Genomic DNA, 18,879 nt, shown 5'->3' on the forward strand with positions numbered 1-18,879 from the left:
ATTATGACCATTCCTGTTGCTATACATCCTTGCCAACACCTGGCTTCCTCAGATTAGGATTTTGCCAATTCAAGGTGCGGGGTGAAACGGTACCTATTGTGGTACTAATTTGCATTTCCCGATTGCTAGTTAAGTTAAGCATCTTTTCATGAGTCTCTTGGACATTTGAATTTCAGGACACTGGAACTCTTGAAATGAGAGTTTCCCTCTTGGGACTTGCCAATTCCTCTTTTACCCCCCCCCTTTTTTTCCACCTACTGGAGTGTTTTTCTTTACATGTCCAAATACTCTTTGCCAGTTATATGTGTTGGAATTTTCATGGCCCAGTAGGTGGTGTGTCTTCATTTTATGTTTTAATAAACATTCCTGCGTGCCGCCTGGACTGACCTCTTTGGCAAGAAGTTGATGACTTTAGCATAGTACAATTTATCCATTCTTCCTCATGATTTGTGCTTTTCTGACTCTGTTAAAAATTTTTCTCTTTGGAGTTAGATGATACAGGTTTGAATCTCAGTGCTACACATGCTAGGTATGTGAACTTGGGAAGAGACCTAATATCCCAGAGCCTCAGTCTCCTCCTCTGCACAATGGGGACAAGGACAGCATGCCCCCACAGAGTTATTCTGAGGAGGCTTGTAAAGCGCTTAGCACAGTGTCGGCATGAAACCACCCCCCATCAACAGACCTCACCCCATACAGGAACCCCACAAGGAGAGATGGGTTACCTTGCTCTCTAGCAGGTCTGCATTCTGCCGGAGTTCATTTCGTGACTTCTCTGATTTTTCTAGCTTCTGTCTCAGCATTGTAAGCTCCGCCTACAAAAGCAAAGACCTTACCAGAAGCCATTCTGGACCAGAAGCTGAGGTTCCACATAGAATAAGAGCAACTGGGGAAGACAGTGAGTGATTCTGCCAGCGCATCTGTGATGATGTCCAGATGCTAAATTCCTACAGGGAGCTTTTTACTTTCCCCATTTCTAAATATCAACATCCCAGTCTAGGGGCAGAACACAAATCCTCAGAATGAGTCCATTGCTTGACCCAAGACGGGGGATGCCTGAATGAGATGGTGGGCTTGGCCCTTCACCCACCAGAGACCACTATCTTGCCAATGGCTCAGTGTTATGCTTGTAGTACCACCATCAGGAGCAGGAGCAGCATAAATGCCCACCCACAGCACAGGATGAACTATGGAAAGAACTATGGGATGCACACAGAAAGGAGTACGGGGGTGTCATGGAGAGAGAACCAGGAAGACTTCTGTAGAACTGGACACGGCATGATTCAAAATACATTTTCTAAGTGCAAAATACCAGTGGTAGAAGATTATAAACAGTATGCTACATGCTACCTTTGGTGCAGTAGAGAAAGGAACTCTGTGTACATGTGTAAATTGGCTACTTTTGCAAAAATAAACAACAGCAAAGATAAACCAGAAACTAATCAAAATGGTTACCTGTGAAGGAGGGCACTACCAGGATGGAAATGACGGCAAGGGGAGTGTTTTCTGAGACACAAAGAGATCAAGGACTCAAGGATTCCATCACTGATTCTCCCTGGGATGGACCATAAGTCTTCATATACCCCTGGGTAGTAATGGGGTATCTGCCTAGCACCCACAAGCCTAGTGTGTAGCTGGACACAGGAAGGAAGGTGGTCTGTGTCTGTGTTGATGGAAGCAGAGGGATATCTGGAAGGGGGCAGCAAGGTCTCCTGGGAAGAACACTTCTAGATCAAGAACCTGCAAGGTGAGATACTGGGTCTGGATGTAAGAACTAACATGGGGGTGTGAAGAGGGGTGGCCACCCTGCACCCTGCCAGCCACCTGGACTGACCTCCTTGGCACGGAGCTGCTCATCCCCAATGGTGGCGCTCAGCAGGGGCCGGAGGGAAACGAGGAGCTGCCACCATGACCAGTCCTTAACCTCCAGGAACACAGCCATGTTCTTCTGGATGCACTGTGCAGCCAGGCGGCGAATCTGCAGGGAGAAGAGACCAGAAACTCGAGGGGCCCTTCCCAACCCAGGGAAGGTGAAGGAAAGAGAGCAAGGGGGTGGTGGCAGGAGGGATGGAAAAATCAGGTTCATAGTTAAGGGAAGAGATTGGCTAACTTTAAAATTTTAAAAACTTCCTTTCAGGGGCCTGGGTGACTCAATCGGTTAGCCTTCAGCTTGGGTCATAGTCCCGGGGTCCTGGGATCCAGCCCTGCATTGGGGGTATGCGTCTCTCTTTGCCCATTCCCCTGCTTGTGCATGTGTGAGTGCTCACTTGCACACTCTCTCTCTCTCTCTCGCAAAAATAAATAAATAAACGATTTTTTGAAAAAGATTTTGTTCAATGGTACCATAATAGTGCTGTATGGTGACAGGCGGTAACTGCACTTGTGAGCCCAGCATAATGTATAGACTTCAATCACTATGTTGTATGCCTAAAACTAACCTAACACTGGGTATCCACTATACTCCAAAAAAAGTAAATAAATAAAAAATGTTGTTAAATTAAAAAAAAATTTTTTTTGAAAGCCTCTTTCATCAAGCTGGGCTCTGGGTATCAGACACTATGTCCCAATTTTATCTTGCATGACCTAAGAAGAAGTAGAGGAAGAAAGGTTGAAAATATGATACGACAGTGTCACATCTTGTGCAGAGCTGAGAATTCAAAAGCCACCATGAAAGGAAAATCCTTAAACATCCCCAAAATTGTCCATAAGACACAATGTCCATGATTATGTCTCAAAGTGATATTTAGGGGCTAGGTATCACTTTAAGCAAATTTAAACACGAATTCTATGCTTCTCAAACCTGAGTGTGTATCACAAGCACAGGGAGAGCTCCTTAAAGCACACATGCTGGGCTCTGCCCCCAGAGGGTCTGATTCAGTAAATCAGGTCAGGGCCCGAGAATCTGACTGGCTAACAGATGCCGTGTTGACTCAGATGCTGTTGGCCTTGGGACCACTGTTGGAGGACCATGGGCCATGTTCATTAGTGTCTCAGGTGGGAACCATGCTGACTACCAAGCCAGAAGATGCATCGCTGACATCCCCATTATGAGAATCAATGCTTGTCCAGCTGGCACGGCTCTCCCTGCAGACCAGGCAGCACGCTGAGGACCTTATAGACTTAGCTCAGTCTTTGCCACGGCCCTGGGAATGTAGGAGTTACTCTCATTTCCATTCTTCAGGTAGGGAAACTGAGGCACAGCGTGGCCCAGTCACATGCTCAGCACCACACTGCTGCCCAATGGTGGAGTTGGGATTTGCACCCCTGCAGCCTGAGTGCAGACAGAATCCAGGGTCTTCATTAACCTCTACCCTAAATCATTTCAAGGGCATAGGCTATGGGTGAGCAGTGGGCCAGTGAATTTGCCCACAAAATTTTACTTATTAATGTTCTTTCCTTTGCCTGCTTTTGCCAAGGGTGTATACGTGAATTTACAGCTTTACAGGAGGCTCATGTAATGAGACCACATACTAGCTGTACTTACTAATGAAGATACTAAGGTAACAGCAGCTAGTATCTGTTGAGCTCAATGGCACGTACCATGCTAAGCGCACATGACCCCATTTCACCTTGACCCAGCTACTGAGCGGTGAAAGCAAGATTCAAGCACACTTCTTGTGCATCTCTAGAGCCCTGCTGCCTTTTCTCCACTGCCCAAGCTACAGAGAAGAAATTCAGTCTCCAAAGGTCTCCGACGATAGTGGTCCAGGGTTGCTCAGGACTGCAGACTCTGAACTGGCACTTTGGTCCCCAAAGCCTCAGTGGCCAGGTCCTGTCACACCCTGCCTGCTGACCCATGAAAGCCAGGTTCTCCAGAAATGGGACAGGAAACCACAACTGACCCAGCAGGGCTCGGACCACCCCATAATAATCTAGATCAAGTTTGACATCATTGGTAACTTGATGTCAGTGTCCTAGGAAAAATCACAACATCTTGCAAAGTGTCACTTTTAAGTTCCACCATTCAGGGTGAGCCCATGGGTCAGCAGCACCGGCACCGTCTCGGGAGACCTGCAGAGCCTCATGCTCACCCCAGACCCACCAGATCTGAAACTGCATGTTAATATCCCACAGGGTTTCCTGCAGGAGCACGAGTGTGAGACATGCATGATCACAGCTCCCAGATCAGCTCAGACGCTGCTTTGCCAGGACCTCGCACCTCTGCAGGGCTGACGAGGCACATTGGCTGCCATACCTTCAGCTTCTTGAATTCCTGCCGAGACAGAAAGCCCTTACAAGCCGCCTGGAATAGAAGGATCTTGTGAGACGCCAGCTTCTCCCGCTGCCTCTCAAGCCTGGAGACCAAGCCTGCCTTGAGGAAAACCTGAGAGGAAGGAAGGTGACAGGTGACTACTCTTGGGCTGAATGTGGGGGGCAAGGCTGTAGCCACGGAGAAGCCAATTCCCTTCCCTCCACCCAAAATACCTACTAGCAGGTGCCCATGACCGGGGGGTCTAAATGATCAAAGCATCTTGCTTCTTGATGGCTCCTTTTTCCTTTCTTCTTGCCCCTGTATGCTCAGACCATGGCCCCCATGAGTGGCATGGTCACCACTGGTAAGCTGATCAGAAATGCAGAATCTGGTACCCCACCCCAGGCCTGCTGTATCAGAGCAACATTTTAACATGAGCCTCAGGGAACTCAGGCACACATTCATTTGAAAAACCATAGCTAGGAGGGATCTGGCCTAAATATCTCTCTCCTGTCCAACAGAATGGCCTGAAGAGCATGAGGAAACACACAGATTCCCAGGGTTCACCCCAGGAAAGGTGGAATACAGGGGTTTAGCATCAGGCCTGGGAATGGGCATTCCTTCTGGTAAGGGCCCACCAGCCCTTTAGGAGAAGCAGTACCTTTGGAATACTCAGTCCTGCCTTCTAAGGAGGGGCAGGGAATGCTGGGGGCAGTGAGGGCAGCCCTTTGTGGCCAGGAGAGGAGGGGGCCGGGCTAGTGCCTCCCACAGAAGATGCTCAGGCATCTAACGGGAAAAACAGCAGGCGGCCCACGATTTCCAGGCCACTGCTCATCAATAATGGATGGAGGGCCCTCGGCAGCAAAGTGATCGATGCCTCCTCGGCACCCTGCAGGGCCATCTTCCATTGACTGCGGGGCACACAGAAGGATTTTCGGATCATCCAACGCTCCAGGGCCTGGAGGGCTCCGGCCAGCATAGGCGGGCAGCCACCATCAGCCTCACCTCCCAGAAGCAAAGTAAAGCCTCCTTAACGGCCAGGGAGCTGAGTCACTGACAGGAGCAGGAAACCCTTCCCAGACACTCATCTGCTGCCCGTTTCTATGACCAGCCCTGCATGTTTCTTTGCCAGAGGTGGCTTAGCCCCCCCAAAGTTGTTCAGTGTCTCCAAGGAACTGATCCATCTGTGACATTATTATCTTAATCAGCCATCATATCTTAATTAATGATATTCTCAAGCAATCGGGCATATTATCCACCAGGATTGTGGATCGGGACCAATCCCTTGACATTTACGCAGGGAAATATTTCATGTGTATCATCTTATATGGTAGTTATGGCAATCCCCCCATTTTATGGAAGGAGAAACTGAGGCTAATATTGGTGTTTCCCCTCCCTCCTCTCCACCAAGACCCTCCACCAGCAAGTGGCGACAGGGACAATAGCTCCCTCCACCTGACTGCAGACCTGACAGTTACCACTGAATGTAATTAACATTTGCATGGTATCTACTTTTTCAAACCTCTTTCTCCTAAGTCCCATTTTAATAAAGAGCAACCTTATGAGGACTCTCTTGGCCCAGGGAGAGTTTACGTAATTGACTCCAGCCACAAAGCCAAGGTCTCCTCTGGCACCCCATTCTCATTGTCAACACGAAGCTTTGTTTCCTCCTTCGCTACGATGCAGACCCCTGAAGTTTGGGGTTGAATTGCAATTTGATTCCAGGTGGAACAAAGGGTCTCCATCAATTAGCCATTCCCCTAAACCTATTCGCTGTAATGGAGACCACTCTGCTTATCCCACGGCGAACCCTTCCCCGATGGGAAAATGAGAATTTGCACACCCAATCAGTGTGAGCTCTGTTTTGCAACCTTTCCTGGCCTTACGGAACACTTCCTATCAGCCAGAGCCACCAAGGCAATTAGCCTCTTTGAAATAAAGACACGATTGACTCATTACCTATCAGATTGCCTCAATAATGACTGTATTAATTTCACAAGCTAGCGAGTCCCAAAAGCTGCTATAAAAAAAAAAAATCAATGATCAAAATGATGACAGCTCTAGTTCGTATATTACAAAAGGCGGCGGGCACTGCCAAAACCACTATTGATTAAGTATGAAGCTTTCATTAAAAAGATAATTGGAAACGACCATACGCAGAGCGGGAATAAGTCATTGGCTGTGCAGAATCTTATCTTGAATTTTTTTTTTCCTTTTAAAGAGCATCTTGCCAACCACAAGGCTAATGGCATGTGGGTTTCCACCTTTTTCATAAATGTCATGGCCCTCGGCACAGGCCTTGATAAGGCCCCAGGGGCTGAGAATCACAAAGAAACATCTAAATTATTTGCTTTTCATGGGTCCAGTGACTTATCAGACCCAAGCAGAGTGCAACGTCCCAACAGCCCCACATTTAAGGAATCTGTAGGGCCCACTGCTCCAGCGAGCTGTTTTTCCTCAGAAAATGTGGAAGGCCACGGTTTAAAAAATCTAATAGGACCATAGCTCCCATATCTGGGACTGCTGAGAAATTAGCTCCTGTCCCAGCCATTTTCCAGATTAGAGGAGATTCATTCTTTAAACACTACAATGTTAGCTTATTTGATAAATGTCTCGCCCCATTGACAAATGCATTTCACAAGTAAGTGACAACTGACTGATTTCCACAGCCCACTTGGGGGACAGGAAGCAGTGGCTCCGTTTTATAGATAAGGGGACAGAGGTTCATGATTCACAGAGTTAGGAAGTGGGGGAGCACTGGTGTATGGCCCAGATGCACCTGTTCTTTCCTCCTCTTCATGACCTTCCCACCTATGAAGTGTCTGACCCTGCCATGCCTAAGACTTTCATGTCCCCTGAATGGTCACAGGCCAGCATGGCTTCCAAATGATACACTGACTTCAATTTGCTCTTGACCGTTTCTTAATGAATACCAAGTATTACCTGAGAACAATGGCTTTTTTTGTGTGTTATTGGGATGTTTTGGCTTCTAGATTTCTTGCCCTCGCCATGTGAAAATGTGTACAAAGACTTTTCCTCCTCTGCTTTCCTCCCTGTTCTACAATAGCCACTGGGATGATAGAGGCTGATTTTTATATTCATGAAAAAAAAAAAAAACCTGCGTAATTATCCAGACCAGTGGTTCTCAAATGTGAACATGTGCTGGGATCCCCTAGAGGGCTTGTTACAAGTCAGACTTCTGGGTCCCACACCCCTGGAGTTTCAGATTCACTAGGTCTGGGGTGGGGGACGAGGGGTGGGCATCTGAGCCTTGATGTTTTTAGAAAGCTCTCAGGGGATGCTACTGCTGTGGCGGCTGGTCCAGGAACCATATTTTGAGAATTTCTGGCCCACAGGGATGACATATTTGGAGCTCAAGAGAAAGTGCTCTGATTCTGGACTATAAAGACCTTTGTACGGGTAAAGACTATGTGATACATTTCCACTAATAAATAACAGAACTCACAGTGTGTTGAAAAGACTCTGGGATTCAGGGTGATACCAGTTTTCATGGGAGCTGTATGTTTCAGTACTCCTAGCTAACCGGAAGGGCTTGAAAAGGGGCTTACTTTGCAGAGGTCCAGTAAAGAAGGGATTTACTAATTATCTCACAGGAAGTTTTGAGGGAAACGAGGAACAAAACAGGAATGGCCAGGAAAAGCTCCTGGCCTCGGGCAGGAGCCCAGGGACCCACAGGTTTGTTCCCTCTACAGGAAAGGTCTACAAAGGTCCAGTTGCTGCCAAATCTTAATGGGATAAATCAGACTGAGACCACACTTGCCACACATTTTAGCAGGAGCAAGAGGCCTTCAGGGAGAGGCTTGTGTGTCGACGGGGCAAGGAATTGTATGAAAGATTGTGAGCTCTCCCAGGAAGTGACTGTGATGGGATAGGCTACTCTGGGTTCCAAGAATGGCTAATGGGCAGTGATGCCACCATGGTGGGCTTTTGGAGATGAGGGCCCTGCCCCTAGCACCTTACATGGCAGCTGGATGTGGTGATTCACAAGGTTTATGAGTTGGTGTTTTTCAATCAGAAGATGAGCGGGAAAGCTAATGGAACAATTTTTCCCTTGGTCTATTCTCTCTCTCATTTCTACTCCTGAACTTTGACCCTTCTCCCCTGCCTACCACATGACTGTTGAGTTCATAGTCTCTATACCCTACTTCCCAAACTAGAGCCCATCAACACTAGTTCTGGGAGATGATAAAGGGTCTTCCACAAAGACAAAAGGGTGAGAGTCCCATGGTCAAATAGTTCGGGAAGCCCTAAATACCATATTTTCCTTCTTGAAAGCTGAGAAGACATACGGGCATATGGGGACTCTGTGAAATTCTTCTCTAAATGTTGAAACGTTATGGGAAAGGTTTTTGGCTCAACACCATTTGAGAAATGCTCTTTCTCTCAACATTAAAATCACATGCCTTCTCGTGGAGCTCTAACTTTTCTCTTACTGCTGCTAATCAGCCAGGAGTATAGTTTGGTTATTATTGGTTGCAAAGTCAAAGTTACAAAGCTCTGAGTGAAGCTGAGTGTTTCTTCTCAAGTTTTATGGCAAGTCTTCCAAAGGCTCTGAAAGTCATACTAAGGAGCAAGATGTCAATGCTTCCAGACCACTGAGGTTCCTGGGAGGGGAACGAACCTCTACAAATGGTATTTCCCAAGTTATTTCCTCCCATATTATACCTATGTTATCTTCCAGGCCTTTTCAGATAAGCAGGGCAGAAAATGGCCAGCTTTGTCTTCAGCTTGCTGAAAAGTAGGCCCACAGAGCTAGCGGATGGTGAAGTAGGACAAGAATTAGGGCTCGTCTGGGTCTGCGACGGGAAGAACGGGGTGACCTAAGAAAGTAGCTTTACTCACTTGGCTGTGCCCAATGACCACGGCCTTCTTTTCCAGGTCCAGGGTCTGAAGGAGCTCCTCCACAGCCTGGAGGAAGGAGGACAGTTAAAGAGAGACAGAATGAGACAGACTCCCATGGGAGGTCAGGCCGGCTGGCTGGCTGTAGCATTGGGAAAGAGAGAATGAATGGTTCCACATGTCTGGGAGTCCGAGCAGCAGAGGCTTACCCCACCCGGACCAGTGCAGAAGATGGGCATGTATTGAGCACCTACTATGTGCCATCCACTCTGCTGGGACCCTCACAGACACCATCTCCTGGCATCACCCTGGCAATCGGAGGTGAGTCCTCACACCACCACGCCCATTTACAGAGGAAAAAACAAAACAAAACCCAAAGATGCAAAAGTTAGTGAAACTTGTGTCTGCTATGGAAAACAGTATGGCAGGCCCTTTAAAATTAAATACAGGATTACCGTAGGCTCTAGCAATTCTCCTCCTGGGTGTCTACCCAGAAGAAGTGAAAGCAGGGACTTAAATAGATAGTGGAATGCCCACATTTGTAGCAGGGTTGTTCACAAAAGCAGAGAGGTGGAAGCAACCCAGGGTCCGTCCACAGATAAATGGAGACACAAAATGTGGGATATACACCCAAGAGGATATTAATCTGCATTAAATGGGAAAGAAATGGGGCACCCGAGTGGCGCAGTCAGTCGGTTAAGCATCTGCCTTCAGCTCAGGTCATGATCCCAGAGTCCTGGGGTCAAGCCCCACATCAGGCTCCCTGCTCCATGGGGGAGCCTGCTTCTCCCTCTCCCTCTGCCCCTCACTCACACCCTGTCACTCACACACTCTCTCTCACCCTCCCTCTCTCAAATAAATAAAAATCTTTTAAAAAATAGATGAAGTGATAACTTTTATTATGTTATGTATATTTAACAATTAAAAATACAAAAACCAGTGAAGTTCTTTCTCCAAGGTTATAAGTCACATGGAGGCAGAGCCTGATTAGAACTGAGGTCTGTCGGGCCACATCACACCATCTATGACTTAACCTCCCTGCATGCCCAGGATGGCTCCAGAAGTCCCTAGGCAACTAGGAATATCACCTGCTATATCCCTGAAGTTTGCTGGGACAGCCTGCCCAGGACGCTACCCTTCCCCCATTCTACCTACCAGAAACGACCTCACCTTCACAAATATTTCCTGAGTAAATGGTGTGGCTCTTAAGTGTCTGTGCCTGACCCAGAGTACAGGTTGGAGGAGGCTGTGTTTTCTTCATTTCTTATTTCCTCTGCTTCACTTGGTACTGTCTTAGGCACACAGTAGGAGCTCAATTAATACAATGATGGAGAGAACAAGGAGAGGAGCCATCCTTTGGAGGTCGTGGGGGAGCAGAAGGAGAAGGGCAGGCCCATGCAGGAGACCTAAATTCACTCAGAGACATTTCCTGAACGCAGCCTTGGCCAAATCACAGCCATGTCATGGGATTTTCCTTTGTCATCAAGATATGCGGGTTCTGAAACAGCCTTGCCAGAAATGTGTACCCTCAGGAAAATACAGGTCACACCTGCTTCCTTGATGCCTGTGATTCCCCTCTACGCCACTCTTCGTGGACCTTCCATTTACTGAAAATCACAGTCTGTTTCTGGTCAGAAACAGTCAGAAACGGTCAGAAAAGTAACCGCACATTCAAGAAACAAAAGGTATTCAGGGCTCGTGTAATTTACTAGATAAGTTTCAGTTCCATGGGTCATCGGCACCACAGAAAATTTCCTAAGATACTATTAAAAAAAAAAAAAAAAGCTTATTAAAAGTCTGGTCCAAGCCTATCATCTAAGAGCAATTTTCCTCCTCTGACCTCCTGGAAGAACATTCCGTAATGCCCTTCCCCCCAATTCAGTGGTTTTACTTATTACATTTTAGCCAAAAATGTTCCCAGGGAGCTATAGGCAGCAGAATGCATAAAAACCAATATATCCAAAACACAACATGTTTTCTCTCTGCACAAGAGCAAAACAAAATAAAAATTGACTGAAAATAAGACGGATGGATAAAAAATAAATGAAACCTACAGCCAATGAAATTTTTCTGAGTCGACCTTAGTGTTAACACCCAGAGTAGATGTTTGAAGCAAAATAAATAAATAAATAAATAAATAAAAATCAGGATTTGGAGGAAGCAGATCCACCTGGATGGAGATCCTGCCTGGTTTTACCACTCATAACTGTGTGACCTTGGACAAGCCCTTTGCTCTGCGCTCCAGACTCCTCTTCAGAAACATGAGGGAGAAATACCAGAATCTGTTCTGGAAGGTTCTGTGGTTGTTCCTGCAGAAGACTCCATGGCACACCCACATGATAAGTGCTCAACAGACATGAGGAGTTAGTCCTACTAAAGTCCTTGAGTAAGTCCTACTGGTTTAGTCATGGTCTAAACTTAGCAGAGGTGTACAGATCACAAACCAAACCTCCTTTTCTCAAGTGTGCTCCCAATCACCCAATATCCAAGGATTCTTTCCCTTCTCCCCACTTTCTTAGAGCCCCGTAGATGTCTGTGTAGCCAAGAGCAGGCCTAACAAAGGCATTCTGTCTTGTTCATCTCATTTTATAGGTACGAAAGCTTACGACCCAAAGGATAGAGTGAACAGGGAGCTGCAGGCCCTGAACCATCCTTCTTGCTCTCATTTTCCTCGCTGCCAAAATGGCAGCACCATACAGGTGCTGGCCCGGTGAACTAAGACTCTGTGTAAATGTCTTTGGAAGTGATTTTACACTTGATTGCTCATATTGTTATCCTGATGAATATTACTCTTAGATTGAGCCATACGAAATTGGCCTTCTTTTAAGTCAATTACCAGTGATCAGATTTATTTCTACACAATGTCCATCGCTACCCAGCAGCCAGCTAATGGAAGACAGGGCAAGAATTCGGATTACTGTAACAGAGTCCTTCCTTGTCCCTCCTCTTTAAGGAATCAGCTCTTCCACTCTCATTATCCAGACCCTGGAGGTTATCCCTCCCCACATGGAATGCAGAATAACATGTTGGCCATTTCGCTCCAAGAAAAGTTAGCTCTTATGCTTTGAGTCTGAGTATGGCTCTTGGTGCTTTCCACATAACTCATTTTATTTCCAAACCTCCACAACAGATACTACTTGATGCCTATTTTGCAAAGAAAGCAAGGTCCCGTGTGATGAAATCACATGCTAGGAAATGGCAGAGGGAGATACAACTCCAGGGAATCAGATTCCTGAGCTTGTTCTCTGCCCCCTGATGCTGGGATCCTCTCCAGCCCCATTACTCACTGGCTGTGTGACCCCGAGCATGCCACACATCCTCTCTGATCTCCCATGTCCTCTTCTCCAAGATGAGGTCATCACATCCCATCATCCAAGGATGGAGTGGAGCTTTAATGAGGTCGCAAGGTAGCATGTAGGAGTGAGACTTAGAGAATGGTGTAGGAAGGAGCTTGAGAGATCCTCTGTTCCTCCCAAAAAACAGTGATAAAAATGGATACAGGGCGGAGAAGTAGCAGACTTAGACGACACCAGGTAGCAGGAGATCAGCTTATTTGCGAACACCTACAAATCCAATGGAAAATCGAAGAGAAGAAGAGCAACAATTCTAGAAACAGAAAATCAATCTCTTTCTGAAAGGTAGGACCTGAGGAAAAGTGAATCCAAAGTGACGGGAAGATAGACCGTGGGGTGAGGGGCTGGCTCCCAGCAAGCGGCAAAGCAATGGAGCACAAAATCAGGACTTTTAAAAGTCTGCTCCACAGAAGGACATCGCTCCAGAGGCTAAACCGGGGGTAAGCCCACGCGGGTCAGCGTAAACCCAGGTCCCGCAGGGTCACAGAAGGACCGGGGGTGGCTGAGTGTCGCAGAGCTCGCAGGTATTAGAGCCAGGAAGCTGGCTACAGCGACAAAGCCAAGGGGTGAGCTCTCAGCTCAGGGTTACCTTGAACCGGTCGCAGGCTGGGTGAGCTAGGAGCGTGGCTGGAGGCCACAGAGATGGAAGCAACTGGGCGCTTTTCTCCAAATGCAAGCGATTGAGCGCTTTCCTCCAAGTGCGACCAGAGGCCAGGGAGACAGGGGCAGTTGGGCGCTTTTCTCTGAGGGCGCACTGAGGAGTGGGACTCCGAGCTCTTGGCTCCTCCGAGCCAGAGACTGGGAGGCCTCCATCTTCACTCCTGTCCTCCGGAACTCTACGGAAAGCATTCAGGGAACAAAAGCTCCCAAAAGCATACCCGAGGGGATTACTTAGCCCGGCCCCTGGTAAGGGCGGTGCAATTCCACCTGGGGCAAAGAATCACTACAACAGGCCCCTCCCCCAGAAGATCAACAAGAAACCCAGCCAAGACCAACTTCACTCACCAAGGAGAACAGCGGAATTCCAGAGGAGGAGAAAGCAAATCTTATCTGGACAAAATGACAAGGCGGAAAAACTCACCACAAAAAAAAGAACAAGAGGCAGTACCGAAGGCTGGGGACCTAATCAATACAGACATTGGTAATACGACAGATCTAGAGTTCAGAATGATGATTCTCAAGGTTCTAGTCGGGCTCGAGAAAGGCATAGAAGATATTAGAGAAACCCTCTCCGGAGGGATAAAAGCCCTTTCTGGAGAAATAAAACAACTAAAATCTAACCAAGTTAAAATTTAAAAAGGTATTAATGAGGTACAATAAAAAATGGAAGCTCTTACTGCTAGGATAAATGAGGCAGAAGAATGAATTAGTGACATAGAAGACCAAATGACAGAGAATAAAGAAGCTGAGCAAAAGAGAGACAAATACTGGATCACGAGGAGAGAATTCGAGACATAAGCAACACCTTAAGACGACACAACATTAGAATAATTGGGATTCCAGAAGAAGAAGAAAGAGAGAGGGGTGCAGAGGGTATATTGGAGAGCAATATTGTAGAGAATTTCCCTAATATGGCAAAGGGAACAAACATCAAAATCCAGGAGATGCTAAGAACACCCCTCAAAATCAATGAAAATAGGTCCACACCTCATCACCTCATAGTAAAATTTACAAGTCTTAGTGACAAAGAGAAAATCCTGAAAGCAGCTCGGGAAAAGAAGTCTGTAACATACAAGGGTAAAAACATTAGATTGGCAGCGGACCTATCCACAGAGACCTGGCAAGCCAGAAAGAACTGGCATGATATATTCAGAGCACTAAACGAGAAAAACTTGCAGCCAAGAATACTATATCCAGCTAGGCTATCATTGAAAATAGAAAGAGAGATAAAAAAAAAAAAAAAATCTTCCAGGACAAACAAAAACTGAAAGAATTTGCAAACACCAAACCAGCTCTACAGGAAATATTGAAAAGGGTCCTCTAAGCAAAGAGAGACCCTAAAAGTAGTAGATCAGAAAGAAACAGAGACAATATACTGTAACAGTCACCTTACAGGCAATACAATGGCACTAAATTAATATCTCTCAATAGTTACCCTGAATGTTAATGGGCTAAATGCCCCAATCAAAAGACACAGGGTATCAGAATGGATAAAAAAACAAAACCCATCAATATGCTGCCTACAAAAAACTCATTTTAGACCCGAAGACACCTCCAGATTTAAAGTGAGGGGGTAGAAAACAATGTACCATGCTAATGGACATCAGAAGAAAGCTGGGGTGGCAATCCTTATATCAGATCTATTAGATTTTAAGCCAAAGACTATAATAAGAGATGAGGAAAAACACTATATCATACTGAAAGGGTCTGTCCAACAAGAAGACCTAACAATTTTAAGTATCTATGCCCCTAACATGGGAGCAGCCAACTATATAAACCAATTAATAACAAAAAGAAATACATCAACAATAATACAATAATAGTAGGGGACTCCCCTCACTGAAATAGATCATCTAAGCAAAAGATCAACAAGGAAATAAAGGCCTTAAATGACACACTGGAACAGATGGACAACATAGATATATTCAGAACATTCCATCCCAAAGCAACAGCTTATACATTCTTCTCTAGTGCACATGGAACATTCTCCAGAATATACCACATCCTGGGTCATAAATCAGGTCTCAACCGGTTGCAAAAGATTGAGATCATTCCCTGCATATTTTCAGATCACAATGTTCTGAAGCTAGAACTCAATTACAAAAGGAAATTTGGAAAGAACCCAAATACATGGAGACTAAACAACATCCTTCTAAAAACAATCTGAGGGTTTTGAAGGGACGGGGGGTGGGAGGTTGGGGTACCAGGTGGTGGGTATTATAGAGGGCACGGATTGCATGGAGCACGGGGTGTGGTGCAAAAATAATGAATACTGTTATGCTGGAAATAAAAATAAAAAAAAAAATGAATGGGTCAACCAGGAAATTAAAGAAGAATTGAAAAAATTCATGGAAACAAATGATAATGAAAACACAACGGTTCAAAATCTGTAAAACAACAAAGGCAGTCCTGAGAGGAAAATATATAGTGGTACAAACCTTTCTCAAGAAACAAGAAAGGTCTCAACTACACAACCTAACCCTACACCTAAAGGAGCTGGAGAAAGAACAACAAAGAAAGCCTAAACCCAGCAGGAGAAGAGAAATCATAAAGGTCAGAGCAGAAATCAATGAAATAGAAACTAAAAAAACAACAGAACAAATCAACAAAACTAGGAGCTGGTTCTTTGAAAGAATTGATAAGATTGACAAAGCCCTGGCCAGACTTATCAAAAAGAAAATAGAAAGGACCCAAATAAATAAAATCATGAATGAAAGAGGAAAGATCACAACCAACACCAAAGAAATACAAACAATTGTAAGAACATACTATGGGCACTCTACGCCAACAAATTTGACAATCTGGAAGAAATGGATACATTTCTAGAGACATATAAACTACCACAACTGAATCAGGAAGAAATAGAAAACCTGAACAGACCCATAACCAGTAAGGAGATTGAAACAGTCATCAAAAATCTCCAAACTACAAAAGTCCAGGGCCAGATGGCTTCCCAGAAGAATTCTACCAAACATTTAAAGAAGAATTAATTCCTATTCTCCTGAAACTGTTCCAAAAAATAGAAATGGAAGGAGAACTTCGAAACTCATTTTATGAGGCCAGCATCACCTTGATCCCAAAACCAGACAAGGATCCCATCAAAAAAGAGAATTACAGACCAATATCCTTGATGAACACAGATGCGAAAATTCTCACCAAAATACTGGCCAATAGAACCCAACAGCACATTAAAAGGATCATTCACCACAACCAAGTGGGATTCATCCCAGGGCTGCAAGGTTGGTTCAACATCCACAAATCAATCAATGTGATACAATACATTAATAAAAGAAAGAATAAGAACCATATGATACTCTCAGTAGATGCTGCAAAAGCATTTGACAAAGTGCAGCATCCCTTCCTGATTAAAATTCTTCAAAGTGTAGGGATAGAGGGCACATACCTCAATATTATCAAAGCCATCTATGAAAAATACACTGCAAATATCATTCTCGATGGAGAAAAACTGAAAGCTTTTCCGCTAAGGTCAGGAATATGGCAAGGATGTCCGTTATCACCACTGCTGTTCAACGTAGTACTAGAAGTCCTAGCCTCAGCAATCAGATAACAAAAAGAAATTAAAGGCATCCAAATCAGCAAAGAAGTCAAACTATCACTCTTTGCAGATGATATGATACAATATATGGAAAACCCAAAAGGCTCCACTCCAAAACTGCTAGAACTTGTATAGAATTCAGTAAAGTGTCAGGATATAAAGTCAATGCACAGAAATCAGTTGCATTTCTTTACACTAACAACAAGACAGAAGAAAGAGAAATTAAGGAGTCAGTCCCATTTGCAATTGCACCTAAAATGATAAGATACCTCGGAATAAACCTAACCAAAGAGGCAAAGAATCTAAACTCAGAAAACTATAAAGTACTCATGAAAGAAACTGAGGAAGACACAAAGAAATGGAAAAATGTTCCATGCTTATAGGTTGAAAGAACAAATACTGTGAAAATGTCTATTCTACCTAAAGCAATCTACACATTTAATGCAATCCCTATCAAAATCCCATCCATTTTTTTCCAAAGAAATAGAACAAACAATCCTAAAATTTATATGGAACCAGAAAAGACCTCGAATAGCCAAAGGAATATTGAAAAAGAAAGCCAAAGTTGGTGGCATCACAATTCCAGAATTCAAGCTCTATTACAAAGCTGTAATCATCAAGACAGTATGGTACTGGCACAAAAACAGACACATAGATCAATGGAACAGAATAGAAAGCCCAGAAATAGACCCTCAACTCTATGGTCAACTAATCTTCAACAAAGCAGGGAGGAATGTCCAATGGAAAAAAGACAGCCTCTTCAACAAATGGTGCTGGGAAAATTGGACAGCCACATGCAGAAAAATGAAATTGGCCTATTTCCTTACACCACACACAAAAATAGACTCAAAATGGATGAAGGACCTCAATGTGAGAAAGGAATCCATCAAAATCCTTGAGGATAACACAGGCAACAACCTCTTTTACCTCAACCGCAGCAACTTCTTCCTAGGAACATCACCAAAGACAACAGAAGCAAGGGCAAAAATGAACTATTGGGATTTCATCAAGATCAAAAGCTTTTGCACAGCAAAGGAAACCGTTAACAAAACCAAAAGACAACTGACAGAATGAGAGAAGATATTTGCAAATGGCATATCAGATAAAGGGCTAGTATCCAAAATCTATAAAGAGCTTAGCAAACTCAACACCCAAAGAACAAATAATGCAATCAAGAAATGGGCAGAGGACATGAACAGACATTTCTGCAAAGAAGACATCCAGATGGCTAACAGACACATGAAAAAAATGCTCCACATTACTCAGCATCAGGGAAATACAAATCAAAACCACAATGAGATACCACCTCGTACCAGTCAGAACGGCTAAAATTAACAAGTCAAGAAATGACAGATGCTGGCAAGGATGCAGAGAGAGGGGAACCCTCCTACACACTGTTGGTGGGAATGCAAGCTAGTGCAACCACTCTGGAAAACAGTACGGAGGTTCCTCAAAAAACTGAAAACAGAGCTACCCTATGACCCAGCGATTGCACTACTGGGTATATATCCTAAAGATACAAACGATGGTGCTCCAAAGGGGCACGTGCACCCGAATGATTATAGCAGCAATGTCCACAATAGCCAAACTATGGAAAGAACCTAGATGTCCATCAACAGATGACTGAATAAAGAAGATGTGGTATATATACACAATGGAATACTACGCAGCCATCAAAAGAAATGAAATCTTGCATTTGCAACGACATGGATGGAACTAGAGGGTATTATGCTTAGCAAAATAAGTCAATCAGAGAAAGACAACTGTCATATGATCTCCCTGATATGAGGAAGTAGAGATGCAATGTGGGGGGTTGGGGGGTAGGAAAAGAAAAAATGAAGAAAACAGGATTGGGAGGGAGACAAACCATAAAAGACTCAATCTCAAAAAACAGACTGAGGGTTGCAGGGTGGGAGGGGGGACAGGAGAGGGTGGTGGGGATATGGACATTGGGGAGGGTATGTGCTATGATGAGTGCTGTGAAATGTGTAAACCTAGCGATTCACAGACCTGTACCCCTGGGGATAAAAATACATTGTATGTTTATTAAAAAAATAAATTAATTTTAAAAATGGATACAATTTTTGAAAGCAACAAGTTCAATACTCTGGAAATTGAGCGAGGGGGATACAACAAATGGAGACTCATTTGTTCAAAAAAAAAAAAAAAAAACCCCAAAACCCCAGCTATTCAATCTCAGTTAAGAACAGCAGGAGATTGCAACAACCTCCACCAGGGCTGTCCCAGTCCCCCACCAA

General features: G+C 44.7%; 1 protein-coding gene across 1 annotated transcript in view; it reads right to left on the reverse strand.

Moving 5' to 3' along the window:
• The window catches only part of MYO18B (myosin XVIIIB), a 255,291-nt gene that overhangs the window by 146,360 nt on the left and 90,052 nt on the right, over positions 1-18,879 (reverse strand). Inside the window, exons 22-25 of the mRNA XM_032310793.1 lie at positions 9,056-9,121; positions 4,196-4,324; positions 1,835-1,978; positions 726-815 (exon numbers count right to left, since the gene is read on the reverse strand). Coding sequence (XP_032166684.1) covers positions 726-815; positions 1,835-1,978; positions 4,196-4,324; positions 9,056-9,121 — 429 coding nt within the window. The remainder of the gene's footprint in view (positions 1-725; positions 816-1,834; positions 1,979-4,195; positions 4,325-9,055; positions 9,122-18,879) is intronic.

This window comes from Mustela erminea, chromosome 13, assembly GCF_009829155.1.
Source record: "Mustela erminea isolate mMusErm1 chromosome 13, mMusErm1.Pri, whole genome shotgun sequence".
NCBI lineage: Eukaryota > Metazoa > Chordata > Mammalia > Carnivora > Mustelidae > Mustela > Mustela erminea.